Consider the following 16,330-nt stretch of genomic DNA (forward strand, 5'->3'; position numbering starts at 1 on the left):
AATTTTCTGCAATAAATGTACTGAAGTACATTTAATATAAGATACTTTGAAACTTAAATAGACGTAATAATTATATGGGTGATTTTTATGTTCCAAGTAATATTTTGACACAATTATCTCTACTTTCATGTATAACTAGTGGGTTTTTACAGTGACTCTAATGCTAAACATACAGATCAGAGTGCTCCAAGTATTTCTCATTATTTTTAGTTAACATTCTGTCATAGTGATGCAGGTTGCAGTTATACAAAAAGACAAATCACTAATATGTCATTACAGAAAATATGAAGCTCTAGACTCCAAACTCTTCTTTTTCTCAATTCTAAACTGATGTTTAAAAACAACAATTGGGGTTAATGTAATTACAGAGCAAAAGAACCATTTGAAAATCCTTATCAACAGAAAAACCCTCCACCACTGATGCCATTTGGTTGTTTGCGGTTGTACCATCTTATTATTCATTCAGACGAGATCAAAGAATATTTCAGAATAATCTTGTTTTTGTTCTGTTTTTCCCTTCACTCACTTCTCTCTGTATAAGCGTGTTCCTTCAGGCGAAAACTGATCAAAGAGGTGTCTTACTGTGCATTGTTCAAACAAAACAGACTTGGAACAGGATATTGAAAGTTTATTTATTACACTGAGCAGGGTACACATGGAGTGAGATCATGGTTTGTCTGTGCTCTGCTGCATCTATAACTGCAGGACCACGCGAATGCTGAAAGAAGAAAATTAGGTCAGATTATGGATATCAGATTATACATTACTGACTGAATTGGTATTCATATTTGAAGTCATGGTGAAAATGATAAAATCCTGTCTCATCACATCATTGTCCTCAACAGAGGGCAGCAGTGACATCTTTAACAAACAAAACCTGGAGGAATGCGAGACCAATGCGCATATTAACATAACAAATGAGTTAAATATGTACATGTAAGGTCGATGCTTACCATTTCCCAGCATGCATGAGATCAAAGCCCTCAGTAATCTTGTCAAAGGGCAGAGTGTGAGTCACGAATTCATCCACTTTGAGATTCTTGTTCATGTACTCCTCCACCAGTCTGGGAACACTGTCCACACTCTTGAATCCTTGGAAAAGTGTAAATGAACATTAAGTTGACAAAAGTATTGGCAGCCAAAATAGTACATGTTTTTTGTCTATATATGCAGCTGCACAAAAGTATTGACAGGTCAGACTATGGGCTAAGGAGCCCTGAATTGTATTACAACAGAGTCTCATTCTTTAAAAGGGTTTGACGCTGTTTAACCTACACACACACTTTTCTCAGTATGTACACTAAGTAAATACTTGCGTAACATCCTGGCTTCAATCCAAAATTGCACTGGTTGAAAAGAGTGAATGCTGATCGTTATGTATACATTTTAAGTGAACAGTTTATTTTAACAGGCATGGAGGCACACCCACTTTGAAATAAAGACTATTGGGCCCTATCTAAACAGTCTCAAGTACAAAGGGCATGTGCATTTCATTTAGGGTGTGTCCAACTCCACTTTTGCTGCCTATAGCCTTGCCATCGGGGATACAGATTTGTTTTGCTTGTTTCTATTGCTGACATTATCTTTTTTTTTTTTTTTTTTTTTTAAATTTACAGTGTCATTCCTACAATGTCTGTCACTTTGCCTGGTGTTGCTTCTCTGAATATAAAGAGAGAGAGAGAGAGATAGAGAGAGAGAAATATAGATATATCTATACATACATATAGATATAGATATAGATATAGATATAGGAACCACCAGCACCTTTTCTGCAAAGACTGGTAATGTTGAACTAGGCCTAGATAGCACACAGAAAAGCATAGCATAGCATGATTAGCTTACTGTGCACATGTGTACAACCACTGCACATGAATTTGTTAGATGTTTGGGCTTTACTAGGATTTCAGGTCAGGTTATTGGTAGTTTCCCGTCCTATACAGCTAAATTAATGTTTGTTGAATTATGCTCCACGCAGTCTCAGGGTCTTTGCGTGCAACTAACCACCTTCTCTAATCTGGCATCATGTCACACATACAATCAATCAATCAAATCAAAGCTTTATTGTCATTTAGCTGTACCAACAAAAGCAGTACCAGCAAAAATGTGATTGTGTTTCTCTGAGATCAATAACACAACACAGCCTTTTTGACTCTGGAGCTGTTTTCCTGATGGGAGCAGTTCAAAGAATGTGTGGAGAGGGTGGCAGACATCCCTGATGTGTTCACTTCCCCGCTCCTGTAGCAGCTTAGGAAGAGTTCTTGGATACACACACACACTCCTTCAGCCTGGACCATATTATACCTTTAGGTGATATCAGTGATCTAATGACGTGAGCACCCCCCTATCAAAGAAACGTTGTGATCCACCATCTTAGACCTGAGTCCAACCCTCATCAGCCATCTTGTACTTCCTTTGATCAGGCATTTTGTTTGTAGTCTTTCTTTGTCCATGCCAGGCGGCATGGCACTTTGAACCCTATCCACCATTTTGCTTTTGTTCTTCCAGAAACACTCACATACACACACCTGTATACAGTACATATTAGTTAGATTGTGTGTTTTCATTTTGTATTAAATAAAATACTTTTGAATGTACTACATTTAATCTCTATTCAATATCGCACAAGAGTGAATGTTTCTAACCTCTATTCTCTCAAGGACTCCAAAATCATTCGACCATTACTAGCTGTTATGGTAATTTTGGTTGTCAGAGTTACAAACTAACAGCTTAGTACCTTTTTATGAGACTGATTTAGTGATATAGAGCTAATGGAATGGAGTTTTCACTATCTAGTCAATGGCAGGTCTGTCACCCTAACCAATAGTAGCTCAAATCTGGGTCTATTTGCAGTCTTTGCACCTAGGTGTGAAGAGCTCTGGGGAACAGAGTTCAGTTCAGAGTCCATTTTGATAACTCCAGTGAATGCCTCATCTGTTCATCTTAAAATACGATATGATACAGATACTTTTGTTAATTCATCGCTACCATGTCAATCAGTTCTATCTCAGTTCTGTCATGTCCAAAATAACTCTCTATTTACTATATAGTGCATTATATTAACATTTCACCCCTATTAATTGAGTGTCAAAATTAGGAGTGTGAAATGTACACAGTCAAACAAAATAAGACTTTCAATGGCATGTTCACTGCTTTTGAGCTAGCACACTCATAGTAAATGAGAGAGGGATTTTGGACGAAGCTATTACTTAAAATGCTTTTACCCTGAATAAGGAGACACCTCAGTCAGTATGTCAAAACAAATCACTTGCACAGACACTAGCTTGTTACCTCCAAAAGCAGTGCCTTTCCAGGTGCGTCCAGTCACCAGCTGGAATGGCCGGGTGGAGACCTCTTGTCCGGCTGCTGCAACCCCGATGATGACACTGGTGCCCCATCCTTTATGGCAGGCCTCTAGTGCTGCCCTCTGCCACCAAGAGACAATATCAGGATAGTATCACATCTGCCTGATACAAACAGCAAATCTTGATGAGCGTAGCATCATCGAGGACTGTTCTCACCCCAACCACGGACTGTTCACCCTCCTCCACTCCGGGAGGCGCTACAGGTCTCTCCGCACCCAGACCAGTAGGTTCAGGGAAGCTATTTCCCTGCGTCTGTCACCCTACTAAACTCCACACCCCGGTGACAACCAATCGACCCACCAACTGCCCTAAACCTACTTGAACTTTTTTTAAATTTTTTTTTATCATTAATGTATTCTGTTTTTAAGGCCTGATAAATACTAGGACTGTTAGTGGTGGGATGGGATGTGTCCAAGTATGATGTCTCTGGCTGGCAAGAATAAAACTATAGTAAAAACACTACTTGAAATGTCATAGAAACATTTAAATGTATCGGTAAACCATGAAGGATAATCATGATTTCTGTGGTTAGTCAGCATGCACAGAGGAATTACTGGAGCTGGTCAGTAACATAAGGTTATTACTCCCCAACTCACCATGATTGCCACATTGCCCACACATTCAAAGGAGTAGTCCACACCTCCATCAGTCATCTCTACCAGGACCTCTTGGATCGGCTTGCTGTGGTCCTTTGGGTTCACCACATCTGTGGCGCCGAACTCTCGAGCAGTTTTAAACTTGTCGGGGTTGAGGTCAATTCCAATAATTCTCGCTGCCCCCGCTGCTTTACAGCCCATGATTGCTGCAAGGCCGAGCGCTCCCAGGCCAAACACTGCACAGGTTGAGAGTTCCTCCACCTGCAAAGCGAGGGAGAGGCAAGTAGAGGTCAGCACATTTCTGCAGAGCTGGTGGAGTATAGAGTAGGGAAAAAGAAGAATGATGCTGAATGGAATGGAATACAACCTAATGCTACATAAAAATAATTAAAAATCTTACATACTGCATCTTTAAAAGAAATTTAGCATGCTCTTGATGCCATAATGTCTACCTTACATACAGTATAGTGAGAATTATTACTTGTGGCTTCTGCCTTCCATATGCACAAGCCCACATGCTGGGAGTTAAACTGTGGTAGGCTGACTTACCTTGGCAGTGTTTACAGCAGCACCATAACCAGTGGTGATGCCGCAGCCCAGCAGACACACCTTGTCTAGAGGGGCCTTGGGATCCACCTTGGTCAGGGAGATCTCAGCCACCACGGTGTACTCCGAGAATGTGCTACAGCCCATGAAGTGGAAGAGGCTCTTGCCTTTGCAGGTGAAACGGGTTGTCCCATCTGGCATCAAGCCTTTGCCCTGAGTGAGCCTGAAGAACAGAACACAACAGATCACCTGCAAAGTCCCGTGGTTCAAGTGGAAATATGAGCTGGCATGGGCCGAGGCTTGCTGGTTAGCATGCTAACTTCAGTAGATGTCTCTGACAATACAGACGTGTCTGCTGTAATGTTAAAGCTGCAGTTGTTATATTATTACTTCACATTCTGCTAATACTGTATTCCGATCTTTGGAATCTTTTAAACAACATTTCTGGCCTTATATTACGTATTATACCTTTAAACACAGGACATTTACCTGATCTTTTGACACAAGTTGGTTTTGGGATTCTTGCAGAACTTGCACTCTCCACACTGTGGGATATACAAGGGTATGACCGTGTCCCCTAAAACACAAACAATATGTCATTCTTCAACATGTTTATAATTTTTACATCACATGCAGCAATCCTGTCTGTTAAGAGAAGGCTAAAAAAAAAAAGGGAGAACCTGGTTGAAACTTGGTGACTCCCTCTCCCACGCTCTCCACGATGCCGGCTCCCTCGTGGCCCAGCACTACAGGGAAAACTCCCTCAGGGTCGGAGCCACTTAGTGTGTAGGAGTCAGTGTGGCAGATCCCAGTGGCCACAATCTGAAATAAAGGTTCACATTAGTAATTAATCATCTACCAATACTGTTGTGAGACTTTTTTTTTAAATAAGCGGTTATATTACTAGTGTAAACATTTCATTAACATAACAAAGCTGTCATGCTAAAGGTACATTAGAAATGTAGTCCCAAATAGCAAACTCCTCTTTCAGCATATAACCATGAATAACTAAAGGTGTAAAGTACACTAGTGTTGGACTATACATACAATAAAATAGTAAAAAGAAAATTACAATAGATAAGCTACTGAAAGAAACTGGTCATTATATGGTCTAGATAGATAAGACCATCTACTGTGTGAGATGTCACTATGATTATCAGAGTCATGTTTTTTTCCTTTCCTTCAGTGTTCCTTATGTTCTTGTGCATGTAAAAAGCCCATGGCAAGCAGAGCTCCTCTTTCCGACAGCAAACACTCTTTGCAACACATCAGCCCTGATTAATTTACCTTGAGGCGAACTTCCCCAGCTTTAGGAGGTGCCACCATCACCTCCTCCATCATGAGAGGTTTCCCAGCCTCCCATGCTACTGCAGCTTTGCACGGGATCGCCTACAACACAGCATTCGAGAAGGGATTAAGCTGGCCCGGCATCTCTCATGATAACAACTGTTTTGACACATTTAACCCATTCAGGGCTTCAGAGGAAGCAGCCGTGATTTAAGAAGTGAAGAAAACCCTTGCTTCTTTTAAGTTCAGCATAATTTGTTTAACAGGCTGAGCATAAAAGTCTGCAAAATGTGGCTTCAAGACAACTTTGACCCTTTTTCCCATTTGTGCAGACTGGTTTCAACAATAAAACTTTTCAACAAGCACTTAGGTGAATACTTAAGATTCTTGGAAGAAACACATCAAACTCTCCAATGACTTTTTGCATTTAATAGGTTGTGTAGCAGATGGCTTGTTTATGACTCCAACAGTCATTAAATTATAACCAATACATTTATCTTCAACCATTAAAATCCTTCCTGTTGCAGTGTAAATGTTCCCCTTGCTGCGTAAACACTGGACCGAGTAAAGGAAAATATCCTGGCAGTCACTGCTGCATTTTTCAAACATTTGCAGAAGTTCATTATCCTGATATAACAGCATGACAGTAGAAAGTCAGTGTGCTTACCTTCCCTGCGGTTGCCATGATGTTTCACAAGCAGACTCTCACACTCAGGATTATGTAATAGTGCAGAATGCTTATCGTAGTTTAGACCAATCACAAAGCGGCCCGGCCTGTGAGGGCTGTGGGCCTTATCCAAACACTTTGTGCTGATCTCTCGATTTTCTACAGAGTTCATTTCCCCCCTCCTATCTTCGAAAAGAGGTGAAGATAATGGAAATAAAAAGAGAAATAATAAACAGAGACTAAATTATCGAAGACCTACAGTATATAATGTTTATGCAGTTTGTTCAAAACTTATGGGTGTTTCATTTCATTTAACAGTTTTATGAAAGGAGTTAGGACCTTAGAAGAGGTGTAGTTTGGGAGTTTATTTGTCTCCCAATATTGATTTATATTTTAGTTCAGTTAGATTTTTTGTTAGTGCTTGCAGTATGTTAGTTTATATAGATAGATGAAGCTAAGAAGCTAAGATTCCAGACCAACTTCTTATCAGAGGAAACTTTATTCTTGCGAAGGAAGTGAAGAGTTACTGGTATCAACATAGAGCAATCAAATAGTTTCCAAGGAAAGCCAACGTCTTATATTTAACTGGAAGTCCCATTTTGGACAATTATCCATATAGTGAAACAATTTAAATGATACATTTGTACAATTTATACAAGAAAACCCAAACAAGGATGCAGCTGTTGTGTAAAACAAAAAAAAAAGTTGACTGTTCAAGGCTATGTACATTGCATATAATTTGGTAAATCTGTTATTTATTTTCGGGTAAACAAAGGCATCACGTTGGTCTTATTCTGGAGAAACATTCAGGACTGTCCGGATGCTGTGAAAATATAAATAACAGAAGTAAACAGACGTGCACTTATTAATGTATCTGAATGGTGGAGAAAGTACAGGAGTGTAAACATACCATTTGCCAGTCTTCATCATTTCAATGGCATCATTGACCTGTTCTAAAGTCAGTTTGTGAGTGATGAACTCATCCAGCTTCACCTTCTTGTCCAGGTAGGCTTTGACCATCCCAGGTACTGCATCTCTACCCTTAAAGCCTAAGCCACAGAATGCACATAAAATCACAAAATAAAAGGTTAGAGTCTTACTCAGAATACAACTCGTTTGAAAGAACCCAACCAAAAACCCACACTCATTTAGTAACAAAAGATTAATTAGTCAAAGTCATATTTGTCTCACCTCCGAATGCAGAGCCCGTCCATTTGCGTCCAGCGATGAGCTGACCCGGTCGGGTAGAAATGTCATGCAGGTCTGTCCAGCCAACTACCACGCTGACACCCCAACCTGGTATACAAGACTCCAAGGCACTGCGCTAGATGGAGAAACAGCACAAAGTCAGAGGGCTTGTAACCACATGGGTGCAGGTCTAAATCTCTTCACTATCTGAGGAAATGTGGACCGGGTAACTTTGAGTTTGAGAGAGATTCCTACTCAAAACAAATAGGGGGCAGCATATCACTAGAGTAACCAATAACTCCTGACTGTAACTGCTGTTAGGTGGTTAGCTCAGTTAGCTGTGAAGTTACAGACAGGGAGCTCAGAGCACCAAGAGAGTGTTGTTGTTTACACCGTGAGCCCAGGGGCTTTGGACCTGGATGAGATGGAGCAAGCTGGTTTGCATGTTAATCATTCAATATCTCTGCAACATAATACATCGATGCCATGACCTTAAAACTCTTATTTCTTCACATTCTGTTGATAAGTTTGAATGTTTGCAACAAAATGTCTCTCATATTCCACCTTTAAAGAGGGTTAGGATAATGGTTAGGGTTCGGGCTATTAATGGAAAAAGAGCCAATTAACTGATGAATTCAATGATATCACCCTACCATGACTTCCACATTCCCAGTGCATTCTAGGGAAAAGTCCACTCCTCCATTGGTCATCTCAGCTAGCACTTGGCTGATGGGTTTATCATGATCCTTGGGGTTCACAAAGTCGGTTGCACCAAACACTCTGGCCTTCTCAAACTTGTCCGGATTGATGTCAACAGCAATAATCCTCTTGGCTCCTGCATTTTTGCAGCCCATGACTGCAGCCAAACCCACACCTCCCATGCCAAACACAGCACATGTGGAGCCAGGTTCCACCTACAGTAAGCACTGACATTGTTAATGCTCCATACAGGGTTTGGAAAGGTTTGGTGTCTAAGGCAAGAGATTCTATTCTGGGCAATTTCTAGGCACAAAACACCTAATTTCATTGTGTCATGTCAGCTATTTGCAAAAGTCAAACATACACACCTTGGCAGTATTGACTGCTGCTCCGTATCCTGTGGAGACACCACACCCAATAAGAAAGACTTTGTCCAGAGGCGCAGCGGGGTCAATCTTAGCTACACACATCACGTTAACCACAGTGTACTCAGAGAAGGTACTGGTCCCTACAAACTGTAGCAGCGTCTTGCCCTTACACGTCATCCTGGACTCTGGTGGTGCCATCACACCGGGACGATCAGTGGCCCTCCTGAAACAAAAGTTGAGTACTGAGTACTAAATTAAATGTTAGGACTGAAGAAAGTAATCTGCTGGATGGCAGGTCTATCTGATGCTTAGCGAGCTCACCATGCTTGCTCACACTGGTTGGTCCTTTGGTCTTTACAGAAGCGACATTCTCTACACTGGGCGATGAACAGAGGGATAACTTTGTCTCCTGAAAGACAAAATCAATTTTGCCATGTGACTTTTAAATGTCAGGGCCAACTTATAACAGTGCAAAAAATATTGGCAGAATTGCAAAAGTATGCCTCAGTTTATTAATGGCAGTCAATGCCAGTGGTGCAGCCTCTTTTCAAAAAGTCAAGTTTGAATGATTAAAATGAACACGTAATCAGTTTGAATACATTTCTTTTTTTGTGTTTACTGTAGTTTGAACTTTGGGGCAGGATAACTGTTTCCAGTCTTTTTTTTAGCAAAACTTAGCTAAACACATTCCAGCTCCATATTCAACAAATCCACAAAACATATCAATCTCCTCAACTCACTTTCAGAAAGACAGTAAATATGCATAACGAAGTACCATTCGCAACTGACCTGGCTGATATTCAGTAACTCCGGGTCCAACGCTCTCTACAATCCCAGCCGCCTCATGGCCGAGGACTGTTGGGAAGCCATCTGGATGCATACTCTCCAAAAGGTGGTACAGGTCTGTATGGCACACTGAAGTCGCCACAATCTGCACCAAAGACAGTAAACAAACCATGAAAAACAAAAGAGGATAAACTGAACATATTGAGGAGTGTTCACTTTCAGTGGGTTCAGCAGTACTCACAACACATCATATAGACCGTATTCACCTGGTGGTCCTTTTCTTTTGATGTTGGAAATCGTGACTGCTAATGGTGCAATTTCTGGGTATAAATGTAGGGAATCTGACAAATTGTCATCATTTTACTACCTCCCCACTGATCAGCAACTAAAATGACGCTGAATAGTGAAAATGTGGTGGGACATTGTGCCACACTTCAAGGTAAAATAGCATTTGATCTCTAAAGATAGCTTTCAACCTCTTTCTAGGTAACATTACTATTTGATTACATCCAGTGATTTGGTTTCAGGCCAGTCTAATGTATTGCTTTACTTTGAAATACAGCCTGATGTCCTTCAGGATACTCACTATCCATTATTCTGATGTCAGAGGAAAATGGCTGTCATGTGAATTTGGCATATTGACACTTTTATGTAGTGTTAAAGGTGCACTATGTAGTTTTGGTGAAGAAACTTTTATCAGAAGTGAAAAGCTAAACTAAATAAACAAGTTCTCTTACCTTAATGGACAATACACTTTCATATGGTTGTACATTGTTTATATTTCTTGGACCCTGCCACCATACTAGCTTCAAACAGTGTTCTGGGGGCCCGTATTTTCCTCTGAGAAAAGCTTGTTCATCAATTTATTCAAAAATGACTATTTCTGGAGCTTATATTATTACCTCATTAATATAACAAGAATTAAAATTCTGAGTTAAAACGTCATCTCCAAAATTACATAGTGCCCCTTTAATATCAAACATGGATGTTATGAGAAACACTAGATGATATATAACAATACAATATGTGAGAACCACTATGCGACGAGTGAAGGAAAGTGTAGCGTACTGTGTGTTTACATAATGTGTTTTCTGATAGCGGTCTTCTCTCACCTTGATGCGGACCTCGTTGGCCTGAGGCGGGGCCACCTCAATCTCTTCAATCACCAGAGGCTTGTTTGGCTCCCACGCCACTGCTGCTTTGCACTTGATGACCTAGAGGGCAGCAACACCACATAAAAATGATCTAGCAGGAGCACAAATTACAAATAATTGGAGGACTGCCGCTATTAAACCATACCAAGGAACCTTTGAGGTCTTTATAACCTGTGGTGCAGGTTGTATTTAAGTCTATAGGAGATACATTAAAACCCAACAGGTTTAGTGTGTTTCTCCATGTGTTTCTCCATGCATTTCCATAGACTTCAATCGAGCTGTCTCCACAGTCTGGCCTCAGAGCAAGAATCAGTGTTGTAATGACCCCTCCTTCTCTTTAAAGTTCCTTCAACCATACCATGAAGGGTTTCCGAAAAAGTGCGACAGTATTACAGAGAATGGAGAGTTTCAAACTGTGCGCCAATACCTGAGATATCTTACTGGAGCAGAGGGCAAAGAGACACTAGCGATAGATAGAGCTGACATTTTAAAATCAAGCTCCCAGAAACCTATAGCTGTTACATACATTACATGATACACAGTTGAATACTGCACAAGATGACATTACTAGATACATACAAACTGTCATCAGGATTCAACTTTACACCCATTCATGCTCTACCTACTGAATCAGCCTCACAAACACACATTTGAACTGCACACAATAATGCGTTGTTTCACCATTGTGTACGCACTTTGTTAGTGTGTACATACATGCATTCACGTGAACAGAAGTGTCCACATGTTGAACAACACAGTGTACTTACCTTCCCAGCTGTGGCCATTTCTGCGGCAGGGTTGAGAATAAGAAGGCGACAGGGGAGTTAGGAGAGAGGTGCAGCTGCCGGACAGGAGTCTGGTGGGGCCAACAACAGATCCCGGACTTTGGGTTTTTTATATGGCAGCAGAGTTTACCAGTTTGGCAAAGACACAGACTTCTTATCAGCTCACTGAATTCCCCGTGACCCGAATCTAGGCGACAGATGAGGAGGTTGTGCAGAGATAAACAAGCGGCAGCCGTCACAACTCAATTACAGTGTGAGCAATATTAATCTCTTTTGTTTATTTAATGATTTTCAAATAACCACCACGCTTATATAGAGCGTAATCACGTAATTGGCCGATTAAAACGGAATCTGTTTTTTAATATTGCGGAATTTTACATGATTTCACTGTGGAAGGGGAATGAATGTCTGAGGAAAAGTGCACGGAGGGTAGCAAAGCCCCCTCTACAGACTGAGACCCCCCTCCTACAAGACAATGTATGCATGGTGAAGCGGCTGCCCACAGCGCCGTCTTCATCTGCGAAAAAACTGAGAAACTCGACATTAACCTCTGAGTACAGAGCCGAGCAGTTCCTGAACAGATGTGTAAGTGTCAGGTGAACTTCTATTTTGCAAATTCTGCCAACAGTCAGTTGACTGGAAGCATACAAATACGTGCAACGACCACGTACAGTCCAAAAGCCATGTGAGAAACAAGGAAAGAGCACTGTGATTGTTCAGTCATTGATAACATATCATTTGCACCTTTTATTGCTACAAGTTAAACAATGTAATAGCTTAACTGAATATAAGTAATTAAAAATAAATGATGATTAATAGCTGATGCATCACTCAGAAAACAAATGATCCCATGAGGGAATCTGGTTGTCAAGCACATTAAATACGATTAAAAAGGATTACTCTCTGGAAGTGGAAATATTGTCCATTTTCTTTCCCTGTTTTACTTTTTAAACTGATCTATTTTTTAATTTACATTTTCAAAATAAAATAATCAAATCAAAATCATGTCAGTACAGCCACACAATATATTATCATTATTATTATTATTATTATTATTATTATTATTATTATTATTATTATTATTATTATTATTAATATTAATTACACCAATAAATGAAAGGGACATTTAAAACTATATGTGCAAGCTATGTTTTTTTCTTCTTTTATCAATAATAATCTACAATTATTAAAAAAAAATTAAAAAAACAAAAACAAAAACAAAAAAAACAGATTTTATAGGGCCCTACTTATATTAGGGCATATATATATATATATATATATATATATGCCCTAATATATATATATATATATATATATATATATATATATATATATATATATATATATATATAGATATATATATATATATATATATGCATGCAATATTACTTTTTGCCTATACATAATGTGCTTGTATATGATATGGTACATTGGGTGATACTCATTTACAGCAAAATAATAATGTATATTTTTGACAATAGTTCCTGTGAATGTTGTCATTCACAGGAGCTATTATCAAAAATATACATTATCCAGCAACACTGGATAAGTGGTATTACCTGATGAGCTTAACCACTTCTATGGCCACTTCAACAGGGCCAACAAGGAGGTGGCCATCAAGGCCATGCTCCCTGCAGACCACCAGTCCCTCTCACTCTGTGGCACCAAGCTGCAGTAATGCACAGATGCTGCTGGTCCTGATGGTGTCCCCGGACTTGTCCTCAGGGCCTGTGCTGTGCAGCTGACTGAGGTCTGACTGACATACTCAACCTGTCACTATCCCAAGCAGCTGTCCCCGTGTGCTTCCAATCCACCTCTATTGTACAAGTGCCAAAACACTCCACTGCAGTGAGCCTTAATGACTTCCATCCAGTTGCACTCACCACATCACAAAGTGCTTTGAGAGGCTGGTCCTGGCTCACCTCAAAACCGGTTTACCACCCACACTGGACCCCTAACAATTCACTTACTGCCAGACCAGGAGTACAGAAGATGCTATCACCAGGGCGCCTCACTCCACTCCACACTAAAGAAGGTCCATCTGTCTCCTCAGATTCTGGTGCACTTCAACTGCTGCACCATCGAGAGCATCTTTACCAACTGTGTCACAGTATGGTATGGCAATTGCTCTGTCTCTGACCTGAAAGCACAGCAGAGGGTAGTGAAAACTGCCGAACACGTCATGTGCCTCCTCAAAACAGCAAGCGATGTCTGCGAGAGGCGCGTAGCATCGTCAAGGACTGTTCTCACCCCAGGCACAGACTGTTCACCCTCCCCTCTGGGAGGCGCTACAGGTCTCTCTGCACCCGGACCAGTAGGTTCCGGGGAAGCTTTCTCCCTGCGTCTGTAACCTTACTGAACTTCACACCCTTGTGGGTAGACACCTTCCTCCAGGAAATGGGCACCTCATCTCCCTGTGATTCTACAGCTTGGATTTCATGATTCCACACATCCAACGTAACTTTTTTGTGGGGGATACAATAGGCTAGCTTAGTCTCTAAGGTGACCGACTCAGGATTTTGGAATAAGTGAAATATACAGGATCATCTTGTGGCAGGAAAGCAATATTGGATTAGTCTTATTAAGTCATTCATTTGAAGATATAGAGGATTCACAGTCATGCTGATAATGGAAATTCACCTGATCCACTTATCTTGTGTTTTTTTTTTGTTTGTTTGTCTGTTTTTTTAGCCTTCATGACTTTATTGATGGGAACCTCATCCAAGATCCCCCATGGCCAACACCTGGAGATTTTCCTGACTTTTTAATCTAAAATGAGCATCAGCAGTACTACTAAAGTGAGAAGCCTGTGCAGAGCTCACAGGATATTAAACAGACTACAGCCACAGCTGTTTTATTCTCTGGACAATTAGCAAGCAATACAGAGTTAACTGCTGCAGTACCACAACACAACAACACTACTACTTTTTTTTACTCGGGCTGTGAGACTCATCCACTCCAACATAAAAATCAGTCCAGGAGGCAGGGAGTGCAGCTTGAATTTGAGTAACCCTTTGTTGTAGAATGACAAATAAATGATCCATCCATGACACTCCATCCAGCCCTGAAGTAAATAGGCCACAGGCTATTTCTCTGCCTGACGCTTGGACTTCAGCTTCTGTGCCTGAACCTTTTTCAGGAGACAGACCATGATTTGTGTGATTTGGTCTGCCCGCCTGCTTTTGACGCAAGTCTGTATTTGACCACCAGTAAACATTAACTTTTACATGACCTGCTTGTCTCCTTACAACTGTTTTATTACATGCAGATTTACTCCAACCAGCTCCTAGTCATTCATTGTCTCTCTTGTCATTTCTGATCCAAACACTCAATCCAGCCCTGAAGCTGAGAAAAACTGCACAGTTTAGTTATAATTAGTTTTGATTCAACACTGTGAATGATTATATGAACAAGTAATCATGTGGTTGATTGTTGTTACAAAACTAATGATTATTGCTACCCTACTTTATTTTTAGTAAGCAAGATAACCAGGCAAACTTAAGGTTATTGTCTTGAGAGAGAGAAGATATCACACAGTGACACTACTTTCCAAACTCTTTGTGTACCTACTATGAACAGGCTAACAGGCTCTTATTAATATCCCATTCACACTGCATATTTTGATTGTAAATATAGCAGCAAATAACTATTTGCTACTTACATATATAATGGAGTGAAGTATAAAACACTGGTTTAAAAGAAACAGATCTTGCTTTTTTGTTTTGTTTCCCTTTCCTTTAGCATTCCAATTCTTTTTGTAATGCTTCTTTAATTAGCCGTTAATTCTGTGACTCTGTGACATCACACTATGTTACCATGTCACTCATTTGGATAATGTATGCCTAGAGGCTAGTTTGGCCGATAAGAAGTGACCACGGACTGGGTATTTTAGAGGGGGGGACCCTCTGCTGTATGAGGATACAGTGCTGCATAGAACGTATGAGAACGTATTCTTGGGCAGTAAAGCATGTAAACCTATTCTTGTAGGAAACCCAAAATAAAATGATGAACTTGAACATGAGCATACAATTTCTCCTCTAAAACTGTAGGTCCAGTAACCCAACACAATATTACCAGCCTCCATTTCACAGCTAAAGGACCCAAGTAGACTGAACTTTCTTATTTTTTATATAAATTACAGTGAAGGAGTGAAGTAACTGTATTCTGACTCAAGAGGAAACTTTGGTTTGCATCAATAAATGTTTTTATTAAATGATGAAAATAACTTCTTTTTCTTTAAATGATCCATCCATTCATTGTCTGAAACCACTTATCCTTTTCAGAGTCACAGGCAGGCTGGAGCTGACATTGGGCAGCAGCAGGGGACACCCTGGATAAGTTCTCAGTTCATTACAAGGCTGACATATGGGGGCAAACAACCATTCATGCTCCTACTCACACCTATGGACAGTCTAGGGTAACCAATTAACCTAAACCTGCTGCTGATAAATGATGATCATTCAAAGTAAGGATTACAAGTCCTAACAACTTGTAAGCCTTACATTAACCAAATAATACAAAATGGCGTTTGTATAGTGTTTGTTTTGGGACTCTTGGTGTCAGTGTGACTGATCCCTGTGGCCACAATCTGAAATAAAGCACTGCCATCTGATCCGTGCTGAATCCATTATCCCAAGAGTGCAAAGTACGTGATAGTGTTGGATTGTGAATATGCTGAGGTGAACATGCTGTAGGTTATTAATTTAGTGGTTGGCAGCTCTGTGTCAGTGTGACTGTTAGTTCAGTGGATTAGCGCTTACATTATTGTTTTATGCAAGGCTTTATCGACTGTATTGAAACACAATATCAATCCATAGATAGATATTAATGCAAAAGTATAAGGCACATCACTCCCCCCCAAAACAAAAACAAAACAAAAAACACATATGCAA

General features: G+C 40.3%; 2 protein-coding genes across 2 annotated transcripts; both read right to left on the bottom strand.

Annotated features, from left to right (window-relative positions):
* Positions 1-613: 613 nt before the first annotated feature.
* LOC119034251 (alcohol dehydrogenase class-3 chain L) lies at positions 614-6,476 on the bottom strand. The gene is made up of 9 exons (XM_037125087.1): positions 6,459-6,476; positions 5,792-5,893; positions 5,185-5,326; positions 4,994-5,081; positions 4,508-4,727; positions 3,959-4,219; positions 3,289-3,424; positions 954-1,092; positions 614-718 (listed from the first exon to the last, which is right to left on the bottom strand). The coding sequence occupies exons 1-9, from the start codon at positions 6,474-6,476 to the stop codon at positions 694-696; spliced, it is 1,131 nt and encodes a 376-aa protein (XP_036980982.1). The 3' UTR covers positions 614-693.
* A 462-nt stretch (positions 6,477-6,938) lies between these two features.
* On the bottom strand, positions 6,939-11,596 carry LOC119034249 (alcohol dehydrogenase 1-like). Its single transcript, XM_037125085.1, has 9 exons — positions 11,421-11,596; positions 10,612-10,713; positions 9,503-9,644; positions 9,035-9,122; positions 8,714-8,936; positions 8,300-8,560; positions 7,650-7,782; positions 7,369-7,507; positions 6,939-7,281 (listed from the first exon to the last, which is right to left on the bottom strand). The coding sequence occupies exons 1-9, from the start codon at positions 11,436-11,438 to the stop codon at positions 7,248-7,250; spliced, it is 1,140 nt and encodes a 379-aa protein (XP_036980980.1). The 5' UTR covers positions 11,439-11,596; the 3' UTR covers positions 6,939-7,247.
* Positions 11,597-16,330: the final 4,734 nt, after the last annotated feature.

This window comes from Acanthopagrus latus, chromosome 16 (genome assembly GCF_904848185.1).
Source record: "Acanthopagrus latus isolate v.2019 chromosome 16, fAcaLat1.1, whole genome shotgun sequence".
NCBI classification, from domain to species: domain Eukaryota; kingdom Metazoa; phylum Chordata; class Actinopteri; order Spariformes; family Sparidae; genus Acanthopagrus; species Acanthopagrus latus.